We start from the raw sequence: 14,641 nt of genomic DNA on the forward strand, positions 1-14,641 counted from the left end.
TTGATATTGTAATATTCCTCCTTGCCTGAGGCCATCAAGATAACTTCAGAGCATACAAGCAAGACAAAATCTCTACCTTAAAATCATCTTTCAGTTGCTCTGTGACTTACATCTGCTTAGCAGAGGCTAAAACAAAGGGCAATATTGTATCAAACTGTGTTATAAAATATATACTATATACTTTAAATGCTTTGTGTAATTTAGAAATAAAACTGCATTTGTGAAATATATTCCAGATATTTTCAATAGTTTAATTTGGACACAAACTACAACTTCTTTCATACTGACATGAATTATAATCACTGTAAATTTTAAGGTGTTGTCATCTCTGGTTCAGGAATTCAGTGTATCATAAAACTATTTGCTTCCTGACAGTAATAGACATCCAGAGGTCAACTCAAAAGGATGAGTCTCTCATTTTTGCATTTAGTTGATAAAATAAGAGCTCTGCCTCCTTCTATGGTAACTATAAAGTAGACAAAACATGCATGGAGATCTGTGCCTGCCCCCATACCCGTTTAGTGGTGAAGAAATTTATATAATAACCCTATGTGGGAATGTGCTTTTATTCTAACCTCGTATCTAAGAAATCTCCTCGATTGTTGATTTATGTGTAGTTTCAAGGGCACGAAGTTAATGTACTTTTTGACACATGTAAGGATATAATTAGAACTTACATTCCTCAGAGTTTATCAGTAATCCTAAAAGGAAAATAAGTTAGGTATATGTGTTACCTTTCAGATAGAAAAACTTTATATTCATTCTTCATAAACTAGGGTAAAAAAAATCCATTAAGAGGACTGTGAGGAAAGGTGGGGATTAAACTTTAAAGTTATATTTTTTCGTTAGTAAGGTTAAGATCTAAATGTCTCAAGTGAAAAACTGGTATTTAATTTATGCCATTGTTGAGCACATGATACCACTTGAATATTAAAACTGTTGAGTGCCAGAATGATATGTAAATTACAGAACTGCCTGCTTCTCAACAGTGAGATTGCGGGTGAAGGATTTCTTTGTCCTATTTGCATAAAATACATTCGGTATGCTACTTTTCTTTTGGAATAAAGTTTTAAAATCTTTGATGGTGGAACTGGTTTTACCTGCTTGAAATAAGAAGTTACTCTTACCATTTGCTAGTAACCAAAAATGTATGCTTCTTTCCAGCTGATCTTCGGTGTATTTTTAATTGTATGCACTGTCTCTTTCTGTTCTAATGGCTGCCCTCGGAATAGGCTGACCTCTGCTCTCCGTATGACATCCTGCAGTTGGATTTTCGTCACATTCGAAAGACTGTTGACACTCTGCTGGCACTCGGGGAGAAACCCCCACAACCAACTTCTGCCCTCCGCTCCAGGGACCTTATAAGCTTCTGTCTTGTCCACATTCTCTTTATAGTGCTGATCTATATCACTTACCGCTGGAATGCCCTGTCCGCATAACGTCTGCATGTGCATCCGAGCGCACTGCTCTGTCCCTGATCCATTACGGGTCCTTCCTCCATCTGAGCCTTTGCCTTGCAAACTTCCATCCCTGTTATCTCTTCAGTAGCCTCTCAAGTGTTGAAGCCCAACATTTACAAATCAGATTTTCCAAAAGCACAAACTTATAGAATGCAGTTCCCATTAAGTAACTTCTCACTTACTGAAAAACCATGACAGTGTATTTACGCCTCATGCTTCCTCCTCCACATAGTGCCAGCAGCAGTGCTATACCCGTCCTCTCTCTCCTGGTGAGCTTCACTGCCTGGGTAGAGCGGAAGAAGTTTCCAGAACAGGAGCAAAGGGGAATATGACAATCTTTTTTGCAGTATTTAAGTAGAATCCAACCTAATTCAGAACTGGGCAATTGAGTTGTAGAGGGGACACCCCCCACCCCCCCACCCCCATTGCAGGGGAGACAGAAAACCAGCATTTTGGCCCAATGTGGTCTATAACATTCTTCAGTAAAAGCACTATTGACCAAGTTGAAAAACATCATCTAGGGAATGACTGCTTTGCTGGCCATTCAGCTGGATTCCTTGCCATTTCCTACAATGGGAGCTGTGAAGGGCACCAGGGAGGGTTGCCGTCCACTTCTACTCTGAGCCAGCCCTTTTGCCCTGCTGCTTGAGACAGCTGCATGGAAGGGGCACTGTGGAAGGAAGGACCATCTGTGTTAGAGCACCACCTAGAAGATTTGCTTGCACAGCAATTTCCATATATTTTTAATTCTTACTCCTTGTTAGCCTCTGTAGGCTCTTAGAAAAGCATTTTCCAGAAGAGATTTTTATTTTTAAATAATGTAATAGGTCATTTTGGCTTTTGCTACATCACATTCTAACAGCAGGTCCAGAATGTGATGGATTTGACTATTTGTTTTTAAATAAAGCCATGAGTCATGGAACATTCTTGGTCCTTGGGCCTAGGTTACTATAGCAGAAGCTAATAATAAGGTTGTTCTTATTTTAGAAGAATGTAATTTCTCTAATGAATTGAAATTTCCATTTAACCTTTGTTAGCAAGCTGCTTTTATTTTTAAGTAAGCTTAAAGGATTATATATTATATATTAACTATATCTGCTTTGGAGCAATGTGTTCAGTTTGTAACAAAAAGATTAAACCAATAGAATATTATCTAGGCCAAGATATTTCTAGTTCTAGGTTGTCTTTTTCTAATATGAGAATGCCCTGCTCCAAAGTTAAGACAGCCTCTCTTATTTTTTCAGTCTAATCTGGTTGCCAAGTATTGTTTATTAAATTGTGGAGTTGATGGAGTTAACTTCCTCAAGATAAATTTCTAGTTTACTGAGATGCAAGTGGTCTTCATAGGTGGTTACTAAGATGATAATTTTATTTTTATGAACATTTCCATAAACATTTCCATGAACCCAGACTACTTGAGAAGGTAGAAAACCCGCCTCGTTAGACAAGTATATTTATAAAGATTCTTTGTTGCTCCAAGAATCAGCTCAGATTTTTCTAACAGGAGACATTCTTTACCTGATAATATATTGAGTTAACTGAGCTTTTTCCTTCTGATTTTGTGTTGATGGTGAAATACAGGGTATGTGGAAGTTATCGAATTAACCTCAGTTGTGTATAAATAACCTGCAGATGTACTGAATTGCCTTTGGTGCTGTCTTGTACTCTTTAATCTGTAACAATAAAATCCCTTTGTACAATGTCTAACCAGCACCCTGAGCCATAAGTTGCCTAATAAACACATTTTGGATGATTATTCCAAGTTTTTATCAGCCCATCAATACATTTTTTTGTGCACACCCAGAGTAGCGCACACCATTTCCATCCAGCTCTGTGTTGCGTTGAGGTTTCTGATGAATGATCAGGACTGTTCGTTTTTCTTCTTTGGTTGGGGCGTGGGCAAAGGGAAAGAAGAGAGATGCCTCCCTGGGTGACCACCTAAAAGAAAATTTTGTCAATAAAAACTGAGTAGACCAATCATGTGAGATCAGATTTAATTTTCTGTGTTGATTTGACATTGTTCTCTAGCTACGTTCATTTCAGTTTGGGTGTCCAAAGTATTCTTTGGTCACACTTTCATTTCTCATGTCATTACTGTATCTGTACCCTAATGTGCTGCTCCTCTCAGGATCTGTTGGATGGTATTTTTTCATGAAGTAGTATGGTAGCTAGCAGAACACAATTAAGTTAGCCCCTTAGGCAAAATTTTGAATGAACTGTCTTGCCCATTATCAGGCCGTTAATTTCTGTTCAGAATGTTAATCCTCTCCATGGTTCTTCCCCAAGGTACCCATGCACCAGCTCATACGGTAACTTGTGATTCTGCCGTTGTAGTGGGACTGGGCGTACCTGGCTGACCTACTCGTCACCTGCGAGGCGGTCAGAGGTTTAGTTGTGTGATGTATACGTGCATACTAAGTCTCCTTCCTCTGACAAGAAAGACCATTTTTTCAGTATTTTCTTCCAATGCCTGGTAACAAGAACCAAGTATTTATTTAGTTTTTGGTTTTGTTTTTGAAACAGACCAATCTATTTGAAATAGAAAGTTCTCTTTCTCTAGTTCCTCCAGCTGGTGGCAACTTGCCACTCAGTGTCAGGATTTCCACAATGTGTGATAACTAGTTCCTATTTGTTCCCTCTCTTTATGAATTTGTGGTTTGTATGCAGCTTATGTCCTCTGGGAGAGACACTTATGAGATAGGGCTCGTGAAAAAGTGGCCCTGCAGAGCTCAAAAGTAGGATAACTCAGTAAGAATTTCATCAATGAGAGTAGATAAGTAAAGGCACTTGATATCCTTATGCTGTTTGTAAGAAATTAAATTTAGTGCTTGGTGATTTGATTTCTCTCTATAATCCATACCTACTCCTGTCATAGGGGAAAAAAAGTCTTAAGGACAAAAGTTGATTCACCTTCAGGGTAAAGGTAATGGACAGTGAGTTAAAATTTCAGGAGCCTGAAATGAGTTCGGATTAGGTGAAAAATATTTTTAACAATTTTATTTAGAAGATTTTTTTATTTAGGATTCCGATTTTGAAAATAGTTCTCAATTAAACAACCAGGTATATAGGGGATGTATTTTTTCCTTCTTTGACTATCAGGATCTAGTTCCTTGGATTTTCACCACAATTTTGGTTATGCTTGTATTCATTCTTCAACTATTGAATGAGGACTTTGTGCGAGGCCCCATGGTAGGCCTTGGGTGTAGAATGGTGACCATGACACCTGTCCTCAAAAAGCCACAGTCTAGACCAGGATTCTACAGACTTTTTCTGTAAAGTGCAGGATAGTAAATATTTTAGGCTTTTCGGGCCATACAAGCTCTGTTATGACTACTACGCTATTGTGTCAAGGCTGCCATAGACAACTTGTAAATGAATGGGCATGGTTGAATTTCAATAAAACTTTATTTACAGCCCAGCCGGGTGTGGCTCAGCAGTTGAGCATCAACCTAGGATCCAGGAGATCTTGATTGGATTCCCAGTCAGGGCACATGCCCTAGTTGTGGGCTCGATCCCCAGTCGGGGATGTGCAGGAGGCAGCCGATCAATGATGACTCTCTCATCATTGGTGTTTCTGTCTTTCTCTCTCCCTCTCCCTCTCTCTGAAATCAATGAAGATATATTTTTTAAAATAGAAAAAAAACCTTTATTTACAAAAATAGGCTATGGGTTGGATTGGCTGGCAGGCTGTAGTTTTTGGACCTTGATCTAGTGGATCTAGGGGACAAATAAAGAGGAATTTGTTGTGATAAGGACCTGTGGTAGATTGGGTACAAGATTCTGGACCTGACCCTGATGGGTGTGGGGGTGGAGCAGGTGGTCTGTGAAGCCTCCCTGAACGTGATGTTTACACGGAGACCTAGGAGCTAGGAGGTGTGTAGGAATAGCCAGATGAAAGGGGTACAGATTAGGGAGATGAGAGAAGGGGCAGATGTTTTAGGAGAATGAAGTGTTCTAGAGCCAGGAAGGCCTAGAAGGCAGCATGCTTGGAAAGCAGAGAATCAAATGAAGAGTGACAAGACATCTCTAAGCATCTGACGTGGCCTCCATTTTTTACGCTGGAAGACACTGACCCTCCGAGTGCTCCTGTGGCAGAGCCAGGAACATGACATTCTCTTACATCAAAGTACTGAGACCATTTTGTTTCAAGTTTCAATCAAGTTAGTGCCAGGAATTTACATTTTAGATGAAATATGCAGATGTGAATGACTTCATTTTGTTCAGCAGTTGTCCTGGGAAGTAGGTGTGTAGCTGTTTTGGAGAATAAGGCCACAGAAAGAGGAGAGCCAGGCAGTGACGGTGCGGCAGTCCGCCTGCTCCCGCCCCCACCATGGGGAGAAGCCAGATGAGCTGGGTGACAGCTAAGGGCTTTCACCAAGCTGAGAGGTCCCTGGTCCCCCACCTGACGTTGAACGTGTTGAGTCTTGCCTGGATAGGAATTTGAGGGTCCAGAGCCTCTTCTGTCCCATGGGCACAAGACGGAACATACTCGCTGTTAATCAAGGACGTTACGGGAAACAGCATGATGTCTGGAAGGAGCCTCAACTCAAATACGATTCACGTTCGAAATCCTGGTTCCAGTTCTTACCATCTGTGTGACTTTAGCGAAGTCACTTAAATGCTCTACATCTCAGTTTTATTGTCTGTAAAACAAAAAGGTGTTATAGCTGACAAGGTTGTCGTAAAGGAATAATCAGTGCAAATCTGTAGCGTTGGTGGCAGGCGTATCGGAGGTGCCTAGGAGTCCAAGTGAGCAAGTGGTTGCGTGTGGTCTGCCTGCCTTTTCCAGCCCCGTTTGCCTCGGTTCGCAAGAGGGGGGGTGAGGGGATGTGAGTGAACCTCAGTGATTCCACCGCTAGAGAGAAAAGATAAAGCATGAATTCTTCAGAGGAGGTCAGGAGCATTTTTATGCAAGACAGTAATTTATGACTGTTCTATGCTTTAAAAAGAAACACAACAAAAGAAGCTCGCGGGTATACTGGAAGGTGTGCTGCCATATTCTCAAGGAAAGCCGTTAGGCTCCTCTAACATTGAAATTTAAGTGCATTTTAAGTCACTGTGAAGGTACAACAATCTCGGCTTTGTCCATTACATACAAGATGAGGTGGCCCTTTTCCATCATTTCTCATCCAGCTGTAAGTCTACAGCGCTTCCTTTCCCGTCCCAGCCTGGAGCTCGCTGCTGGGGTCCCCTGCTCTGCGGCGGGACCAGTGGGGTGGAAAATGGCTTCCTGGCCCTCGGCGTCACCCCTCATTTCCGGTAGGCTCCCCTTGCTCATCCTGCCAACCAGGGCCTCAGCTCATAATTCTCGTCAGTCTTCTCCATGGTCCTTGATAAAATACCGGGAACTGCGGTGTTGTGAGAGGATTTCTTTATCTTACGCTGTTCTTCTTAGGTACATCCCACCCCATCAGGGTAACCTGAGGGCACCTCTGGTTGCTTCGGGGGCTGAACGAGAGGAGAAAGGCGCCAGGATGCACAGGGTATCTCCTCTGCCTTCTCTTTGGTCCTCATTCCCAGCTGTAAGGGCCGAGGGGAGACTCTTGGACTCTGCACCTGGTTTAGGAATGAGGAGACCAGGAAGGTGAGAAGTGCTGGTTGGAGAATTAAAGGCCTGGGAGAGATGGTGACCTTTAGCTAACTCTGTTGTGTCTCCAGAGCCCTGTTGACAGGAGGCTGAGGCCTCAGTTCCTTCCCATCGCTGTCTCTCTGGAGCCCTCAGTCTTTCCCAACCATGACCACTAGCTTGGAACCTCTTCAGGAGCCACCACTCATCCATGGGACTGGGACAGTCATTAATGGAGACCTGTCCCATCTCAAGCAGGACACAGGATAGGACACCTAACCCCGTAAAAGCCATGTAGTACACAAAGATTAGGCCCTGTGAAAATACTAGCACTAGAACTCAGGGACATTCAGGATGAAGCCTAAGTAAACACTGAGGTCAAGAAGTAAAATGTCTTCTTCAAAGTGCCTTGAGCATAACCCTCATTTTTAAATTTCAATTTGTGTTCCTTGCCTAATGTTTCATCAGTGTCAATGTATTTATTGCTGATTTATTGAGCTTATGTGTCATGTAAAACCCTTGTAATTTGATGCAAATACTTTTTTACAGTTTTTTATCTTTTAGTTATGTAGGGGTTTTTGACACATGGAAGATTTAAACTTTTAAGCAATGAATTTTTTTAACTTTTTGTCTTGTGATTTTCTTAATATTGCTTTTATTAGCTTAGACAATAAGAGAAAATATAAATATTCATCTATATCTTATTAAGAGAGGTGGTGTTCTTTAAAAAACACACCACACAATTAACTCTTTAATTCAATTCAGATTACTTTTAGCATAGGCTATAAAGTGAAGATTTTATTTTTTCCCCAACTAATGCCCTGTACTAGGAGCTTAACCATAATTAGTGGCCATTTAAAATTTTCTACCAGACCAGATGTTGGCTTGGGTGCTGTAAGGGTCAAAAGAATGAGAACAGCACATGCTGCCCTGGTGGAACCAACCTTAGCAATGAAATGCCAGATTCAGATGACTTCACAAGCCTGTGGCATCAGGAAAGAGTACACACTGGCCTCTGGCTGTGGCACAAGGAGGAAGCACACTGCCCATCCTGGCCCAGTGCACAGTGCGCAGCTCAACTCAGATGGGACCTCCCACCCTTTCTCTGGTTGACATTTAGCTACTAAGTTGGCAAGGAGCATAAACTTGCATGCCTACCTAATATGCCATTGGCAACAAGATAATTGATATAGATGCACAGCAGCCACATGAAATAATGGTTGAATTGTGCTTCAACTAATCAGCTGTCTTATGTTGACATGTGGCTACTTTTTAAGACCTAGGGTTAGAGTCTGAGATACTCTGAATTTACCTCAAGTTAGGGAAGGAGTTAGAGGTGGGGGTAGGAAGATGGTTGAGACAGTGTAGGAAAACTGACACTTTGAGACAGTGTAACAAGTTGTTGGAGATGGCATAGTGTGTTCTTTGAAGTTCTTTTTAAGACCAGAAGGCCTGTATCTATTAAGTATGGAGAGTCCTACCATTGAAGCAAAAGGAAGGTCTGGTTCCTCAAGCAAGAGTCACAGGAAAAGGAAGCAGTCTGTCCAGAGACCCTGACTTGTTCCTATGGAACACTGTCTGTCTACATTTAAACTTTCCTTAAGAACAGTGGTCATTAGGCTGTGGAGAACATACCATCGTGGGGTAGAAAAGAGGCAGTGTTTGCTGTGGAGTCTTTTTTGAGCCAAGGAGACAAACTATGGCAGCTGATTCCCTCATCCCCAGAGCCAAATGATAAAGGCATAAAATTACTTTGTCATGTTACTTTATAAACTGTTTTGTATGCAAGGTTCTACATACTAGGAGTGACTCATGTTCATTGCTTTCCTTGAGTTGTGTGTGCTGGACATTTCCTAAGAGCAAAAATACAACATGAGAAAGCAGCGGGATATTTGTGTCTTTGACAGCTGTATGAAAGAGACTTAAAGAGAGGCTATTGAAAATTACTTATTTACAAGGCTGTTCATAAACCAAGAGGAACGAATACCAATCCACCAGCATGCCTCTGCTCCAGAGGTCACGGGAAATAAAATGAATTAAACCAAAGTTTATGGTCAGTAGAACAGTGCATGGACTGTATAAATGAGTATTTGAATTCCTTTAAAATGTGTGAAAGGCTATTTGCAATTTTGCTTTATAAGAATATAAGGTAATATGATCTTGATGTGTGGTTTCCAGCTGACTGTGTAGCTCATTTATTCAGCCTAAAGGTTTGTTAAATGTTTAGGTCTATTCCAGATTTCAGGATGATTGGGCACTCTTCTAGATCAACCCTTATTTATGTAAAATCATTATTTTCTCTGCAAATACAGTAAAGGTCCATGTAATGAGCTGAAAGCAAGGGAGGGAACATGGTCTGAGCTCAACCACCGTCAGTGCTGTTGTAAGATTTTATGATTAGGTACCAGTCATCTAAAAATTGATGTTTGTTCTTTCTTTTAGGAAAAACTATGTCTACCCCATCACATCCTTGAAGAGAAAGGCCTGGTCAAAGTGGGCATTACTGTTCAAGCATTGCTAGACGTGACTGTAACGAAGGCTCTATTCACATGAAACCAACTCCTGTCCTTTGGGTTGGCCCAAACCCTTCTCCCATCAGAGATCCTGAACTCTGCTCTCAGCACCAGTCCCCCCACCCGCCCACTCATTGCCTGTGTCCATGAGTCTAGTTGCATTTGAGGGAGGACCTAAGAGAAGATTTTCTACCTTTCAGGACTGACCTCCGACATTAAGATGTGGCAGGTATTTATCTTGAAGCCAGTGAGGGAGCTGGTTACGAAGAGCTAACAGCACATTAATGCCTTTACAACCTCCTGCACCCCTTCCACTCTCACCCACTGCCATTACCAAAACACCAAGCACAACTGTTCTGCAGCAAGATGCATTTGTTTCACTAATGCCAAACTCATTGTATATTTAGTGGGGGAAGGGGGACTCAACCCAGGTTTTCACCACCAAATTTTTCAAGAAGTTTCTTGAGACCATTGCCTTTTAAAAAACTATTTTCAACATACAAAATATTTATATAAATATTATTTATTAGTGAGTTGTTATTCATCCTTTGGATGCAAATTGTAAATTAGGAAACTATTTTATTACTGCTTTTTTGTGGTTCACACTTTTTAAATTATAAATATTGAGTTATTTTCTATTCTCTTTGGTGTGCAGCAGTTCTGGATCTCAGTAATCATGTTTTCTGGAATATATGACTCAGAAAAAAAATTAAGCAAAAACAGGTGCTTCTGTGACAAGAACTGTTTTCTGGGGAGGCATTATTACACTTTGGTTTATAGAACATTGGTCTTATTTATTCCTGCATTCCATCCAGTTCCCTACATTCCAGCAGCCCTGTTGTCCCCTGATATAATAAACTGACTGAAATCAAGAGAGCATCCCAAAGTTATTTGTAAATAGCTGTGATGGGGAAAAGGACATTAAGCTTGAAGATAAAATGTGAACAGTTATTTTTTTGGATTCATACTTATTTTGCTATACACAGAACATTCACATTTTAACACAAAAAAGTAATAAGTGTTAGCATCATATGTCTTGAAGTATAATTTTGCACTGTAACTTGGGAATTAAAGAAGTCTAGTACCAAAGGAAATAAGAAAATGGTATAGGAAAGTGGAGATGATACTAAGTTTATTGTTTAACCAAAAAGTTTTTTAAGGGCAGCTTCGACTGAAAGTGATGAAGAGTTATATCAGACACATAAGACCTGGTCAGGAAACCAGCACTTCTTACAACTGCCAGTTTTAAAACAGGAAAAGATTTTGAGGTGTGGACATGCTCATTTTATTGTAACTTAGTTGGTGGCTTTCAGAGTAGCCCATGAAACACAGCAAGATTCGTGGTCTCTGGTATGAAACTATAATAGCGAGTCAGTAAGTTGGTGAGGCAGCTGGGTGCAACAAGGCCGGCTCAGGAGAGAAGGTTAAATAAGTGGTGTTTGTGAGACTGAGTGGCCTAGCAGGGAGCTAGGTCAAAGGAAACATGACAAGAAGAGATCCAGCAAAGGAAAGGTACCTGCTGGTCTGAGAGACCCACGCAAGGCTTCCCAGACACAGCAGCCTGTCGGGAGGCGGTCTGTGCATACGCCTTCACCCAGCACTCCCGCATGTTCCAGTCAGTCACCTGTCACAGTCTTGTGAATGCTCACCACCTCTTCAACTCTTTGAAAAGCCATTGTAAGTTTTTAGAGCAGCAGCAGCCACAATTTGTAAGCGAAATAAAAGGTGAGCACAAAAGAAGAGACACCAGGAAGATGGTGTGCATTGAGCACAGTCTAACATCGGCCAAGGCCACGGCTGCCCTCTGCTCTGGGCAAGGTGGAGGGGTAACTGAACATGGTGGTTTGAATTGGCAGCTTTCAGTTATTTCCTATTAAATGTACTGTGCACTTTAACCTAACTTAAAATATAGTTTAATATTTTCCTGTACTGCACAAATACCTGTTGTCAAATAGCATGATGATGTAAAGAGAAAGACGTTTTGAACAAAGAGCGTATTCAATATAAGCAACATTCAAAGGTTGGTTATAAAAATAGGAGTTTTGATTGCTGCACCTTGATGGGCATTCAGATGCAGGGTCCTGAAATATTTTTTTTATGTGTATATATGGTAATATGAAGCTTTATAATTCTTGTTTTGAGAGATTTCTTTTTCAAAATTAAGATTTTTCTTTTGATATTAATTTTCAGTTATTTTCTTGAAGTTGTCTGTATAATACAAATGGCTTTTATATTTTGTAAAATGGCTTTCTTCCTTCTAAATGCAGTCCTTGTGTAGCTAAAATGTCTTTAAGATCCTTGTATACTGTTTATATGTGCAATAAAATGTGCATGGCCAGCTAACAGTACCATCAGTGGACAGAATGTACCTAGTACAAATAGCCTTCCTTTTATTATTTAACAGCCATTAAAACTTTGAATTTGAAAAAAACATTTTCTGATTGACTTACCCATGTCAACTGATCACAAAAGAAATCTTAGGGTGTCATCGTTTAAATAAATTATAGCAATCCTCGTGAGTGTGTGTGTGTGTGTGTGTGTGTGTATTAGTGTGTGTATTATTTCCAAACTAAATCTTATCTAGAACCACAGAACACTCAATAGTTAAAAGCAGTTTCTGTGGTGGGATAGGGGTGGGGATGGAGGCATACACTCAGGCCCTTCCACCTGTCCCTTGCAGGTGGCTCCAGAAGTTTTGTCCCTTGCAGGTGGCTCCAGAAGTTTTGTCCCTTGCAGGTGACTCCAGAAGTTTCTCTGAGGAAGCCTGAAGGTTCTGTGGTGCATGTTGTAAAACCAGAGTCTGGTCCTCCCTCCTCAACTTCCTCCTGTGGAATCTGACACTGAGAGAGTGAAGTGGCTCATGGCCAGTGTGGCTCAGTTGGTTGGAGCATCGTCCCATATGCTGAAAGGTGGTGGATTCGATTCCCAGTCAGGGCATATACCTAGGTTGTGAGTTCGATCCCCAGTCTAGGTGCATACGAGAGGCAACTGATCAGTGGATGTTTCACTTTCCCTCTCTCTCTACCTTCTCTCTCTAAAACAATTAGTAAACTTATCCTCAGGTGAGGATTTAATTTAAAAAAACAAAAAGAGAGTAAAGTGGCCGCTTTGATTACACTTGCTATAGATCCAGCCGGTACATTGCTTTCCCTGCACATCCAGCCTACCTGTGGTAGAAGAGCAGCTACTTTGAAGAATTCTAGTAAAAATAGTGACAGATTGTTTCTGTCTTCTCACCCCAGCCACACACAACAGACACAGACCTCACACCAACAGCCTTAGCAAGAACTGCAGTGACCAGTATCAGGTCCTCTACATTTAAGATTTGTGTCCGGCTATGCCTGGCCCATGATGTTCTCACTGGGAATGCTGCTCCTGTGCCAAACTCAAAAACCTCAGTCATCTTCGTCTTCTGCACGTTACAGGAGTCCAGTGTCTCACAGACGCTTTGCATTGTAAGTTGACTGGGGCAACTGAGGAATGTGTCAATGCAAAGGGAGAAATGGCAGCAAGCGCACTGGGGAGAGCCTGGCAGAGGCATGCTTGCGTTAAGGTCATCCATGCAGTTCAGCCATATGGCATTGGCTGAGTTCTGGCCAACAGCTGCATCTGGGGGCTTCCCAGTTCTTCCTGGGTGAGCCTGGGAGACCTGGGCAACAATGACTCAGTTGGGCTGGTTCTCTAATCTTGCATCTTCCACATGAGGTCAGCTAGCAGAGATCAGGTCCCACTGAGTCCGGTCTCAGGGGATATATGAACTCAGGGTATTATCTTCAGAACTGGTACTCCCTGAGTATGGGGCACTGGTGCAACGCAGGATTCTGCTCCAAACCACTGTCTTTACTCCCCATATGCACATGCCAATGGGCCACCATAATGGCCAGTATTTATTGAGTGGCTAGTGTGGTTCTAGTGTTTTTTCTGAATTATAAGCACCACTAAATCAAGGCTGCGTGTCTATTTTGTTCCCAGCTGGTTCTCCTTTAGCGAGATCAGTGCTTATCAGGTAGCAGGCTTTGAAGAGATGCGAGGTAGGAGAATTAATAAATTTTACATACATTATCTCAGAAATTCTTACCAAAATGCTATAAGGAAAGGACTTGTGGTAGACAGCTATGGGGTTGCCCACCTACTACCACCTTCGTCTAGGCACTATCCCTGCCTCATAGGCCAGGAGGTTTTTATGGTTCTTACCTGAGACTGCCCACCTTATTGTTTATTGGTTCAGCAGCCACCACTTTATTCACAATTAACTAGGTCTCTTCCCGAGAATTTTAATTTTTTTTTTCCTAGTGACATGAAGACAAAAGATACAAAACCTGGAAAAAAACCTAAGGATAAAACTGACATGCAGAGAGAAGTAGGGACAAGAGAGCAGAGAGAACCCTGGCTGGTATTTGCTTTCTTGGGTCAAGTCAAGGAGTCCCATCTTTCTGAAGCTTGGGTAGTCAAACTTTCCATGAATACTTCCAAGAGGCTATGACTTCAAATCAATTCAAGTTGAACTTCTATCACTTCTAAGAGTGCACACTACTTAGAAATTCAAGGTCACAGCAGGTAAGAAAGAGCAAGTCAGAGTCAAGTTCAGCTATGTGGCTGTTGCTGCAACTTTTTTTGCCAATTCCTTTCAGCTGATGGCATTTCCCTTCTTCACTCAAACCCCAATCCTAAAATGAAAACTTTTAAAACATGGCTTTGGTTTCAGGAATTCTATAAACCAATGTAATCTGTGTTATATACTGTTTATGTCCAATGTGCCCAAATACAAGACAAGCCTGAAAGGAGGAATTTGCATTTTTTCTGATGAGGGTGTCCAAAAAAGTTGTTTGGCTAATTTAAAATGTTTATGAGCTCTGCAATATAAAATTCATGTCTACTTGTTACAGCTTATTACACATATATATTAAAATTTTTTAAATGTCACTTTATAATTTTTCCACTTTAAGATTTCATGAAATAACTTGATCCAAACTCTTCACTTCCATCTTCAAAATCAGAGACATCACTAGACCCACTTTTTGAAGCACCTTTACTTCTGAGTGGTTTCTAAGTGAGATACAACATTACATGAATTTATAGATGATGTGGTCACTGGAAATTTT

The 14,641-nt window shown here is 41.2% G+C and overlaps 1 protein-coding gene across 5 annotated transcripts in view; it reads left to right on the forward strand.

Annotated features, from left to right (window-relative positions):
• The window catches only part of LRCH1 (leucine rich repeats and calponin homology domain containing 1), a 196,492-nt gene extending 184,529 nt beyond the window's left edge, over positions 1–11,963 (forward strand). For 3 of the 5 annotated variants that reach the window (XM_081128066.1, XM_081128064.1, XM_081128067.1), the window contains one exon: positions 1,233–3,435. In XM_081128066.1, the coding sequence (XP_080984192.1) occupies positions 1,233–1,439 (207 nt within the window). In that variant the 3' untranslated portion in view covers positions 1,440–3,435. Of the gene's footprint in view, positions 1–1,232; positions 3,436–9,468 lie in introns of those variants that run through there. The other 2 variants (XM_081128065.1, XM_081128068.1) reach the window with 1 other exon arrangement.
• The last annotated feature ends 2,678 nt before the right edge of the window (positions 11,964–14,641 follow it).

This window comes from Miniopterus schreibersii (genome assembly GCF_964146895.1).
Source record: "Miniopterus schreibersii genome assembly, chromosome: 2".
Classification (NCBI taxonomy): domain Eukaryota; kingdom Metazoa; phylum Chordata; class Mammalia; order Chiroptera; family Miniopteridae; genus Miniopterus; species Miniopterus schreibersii.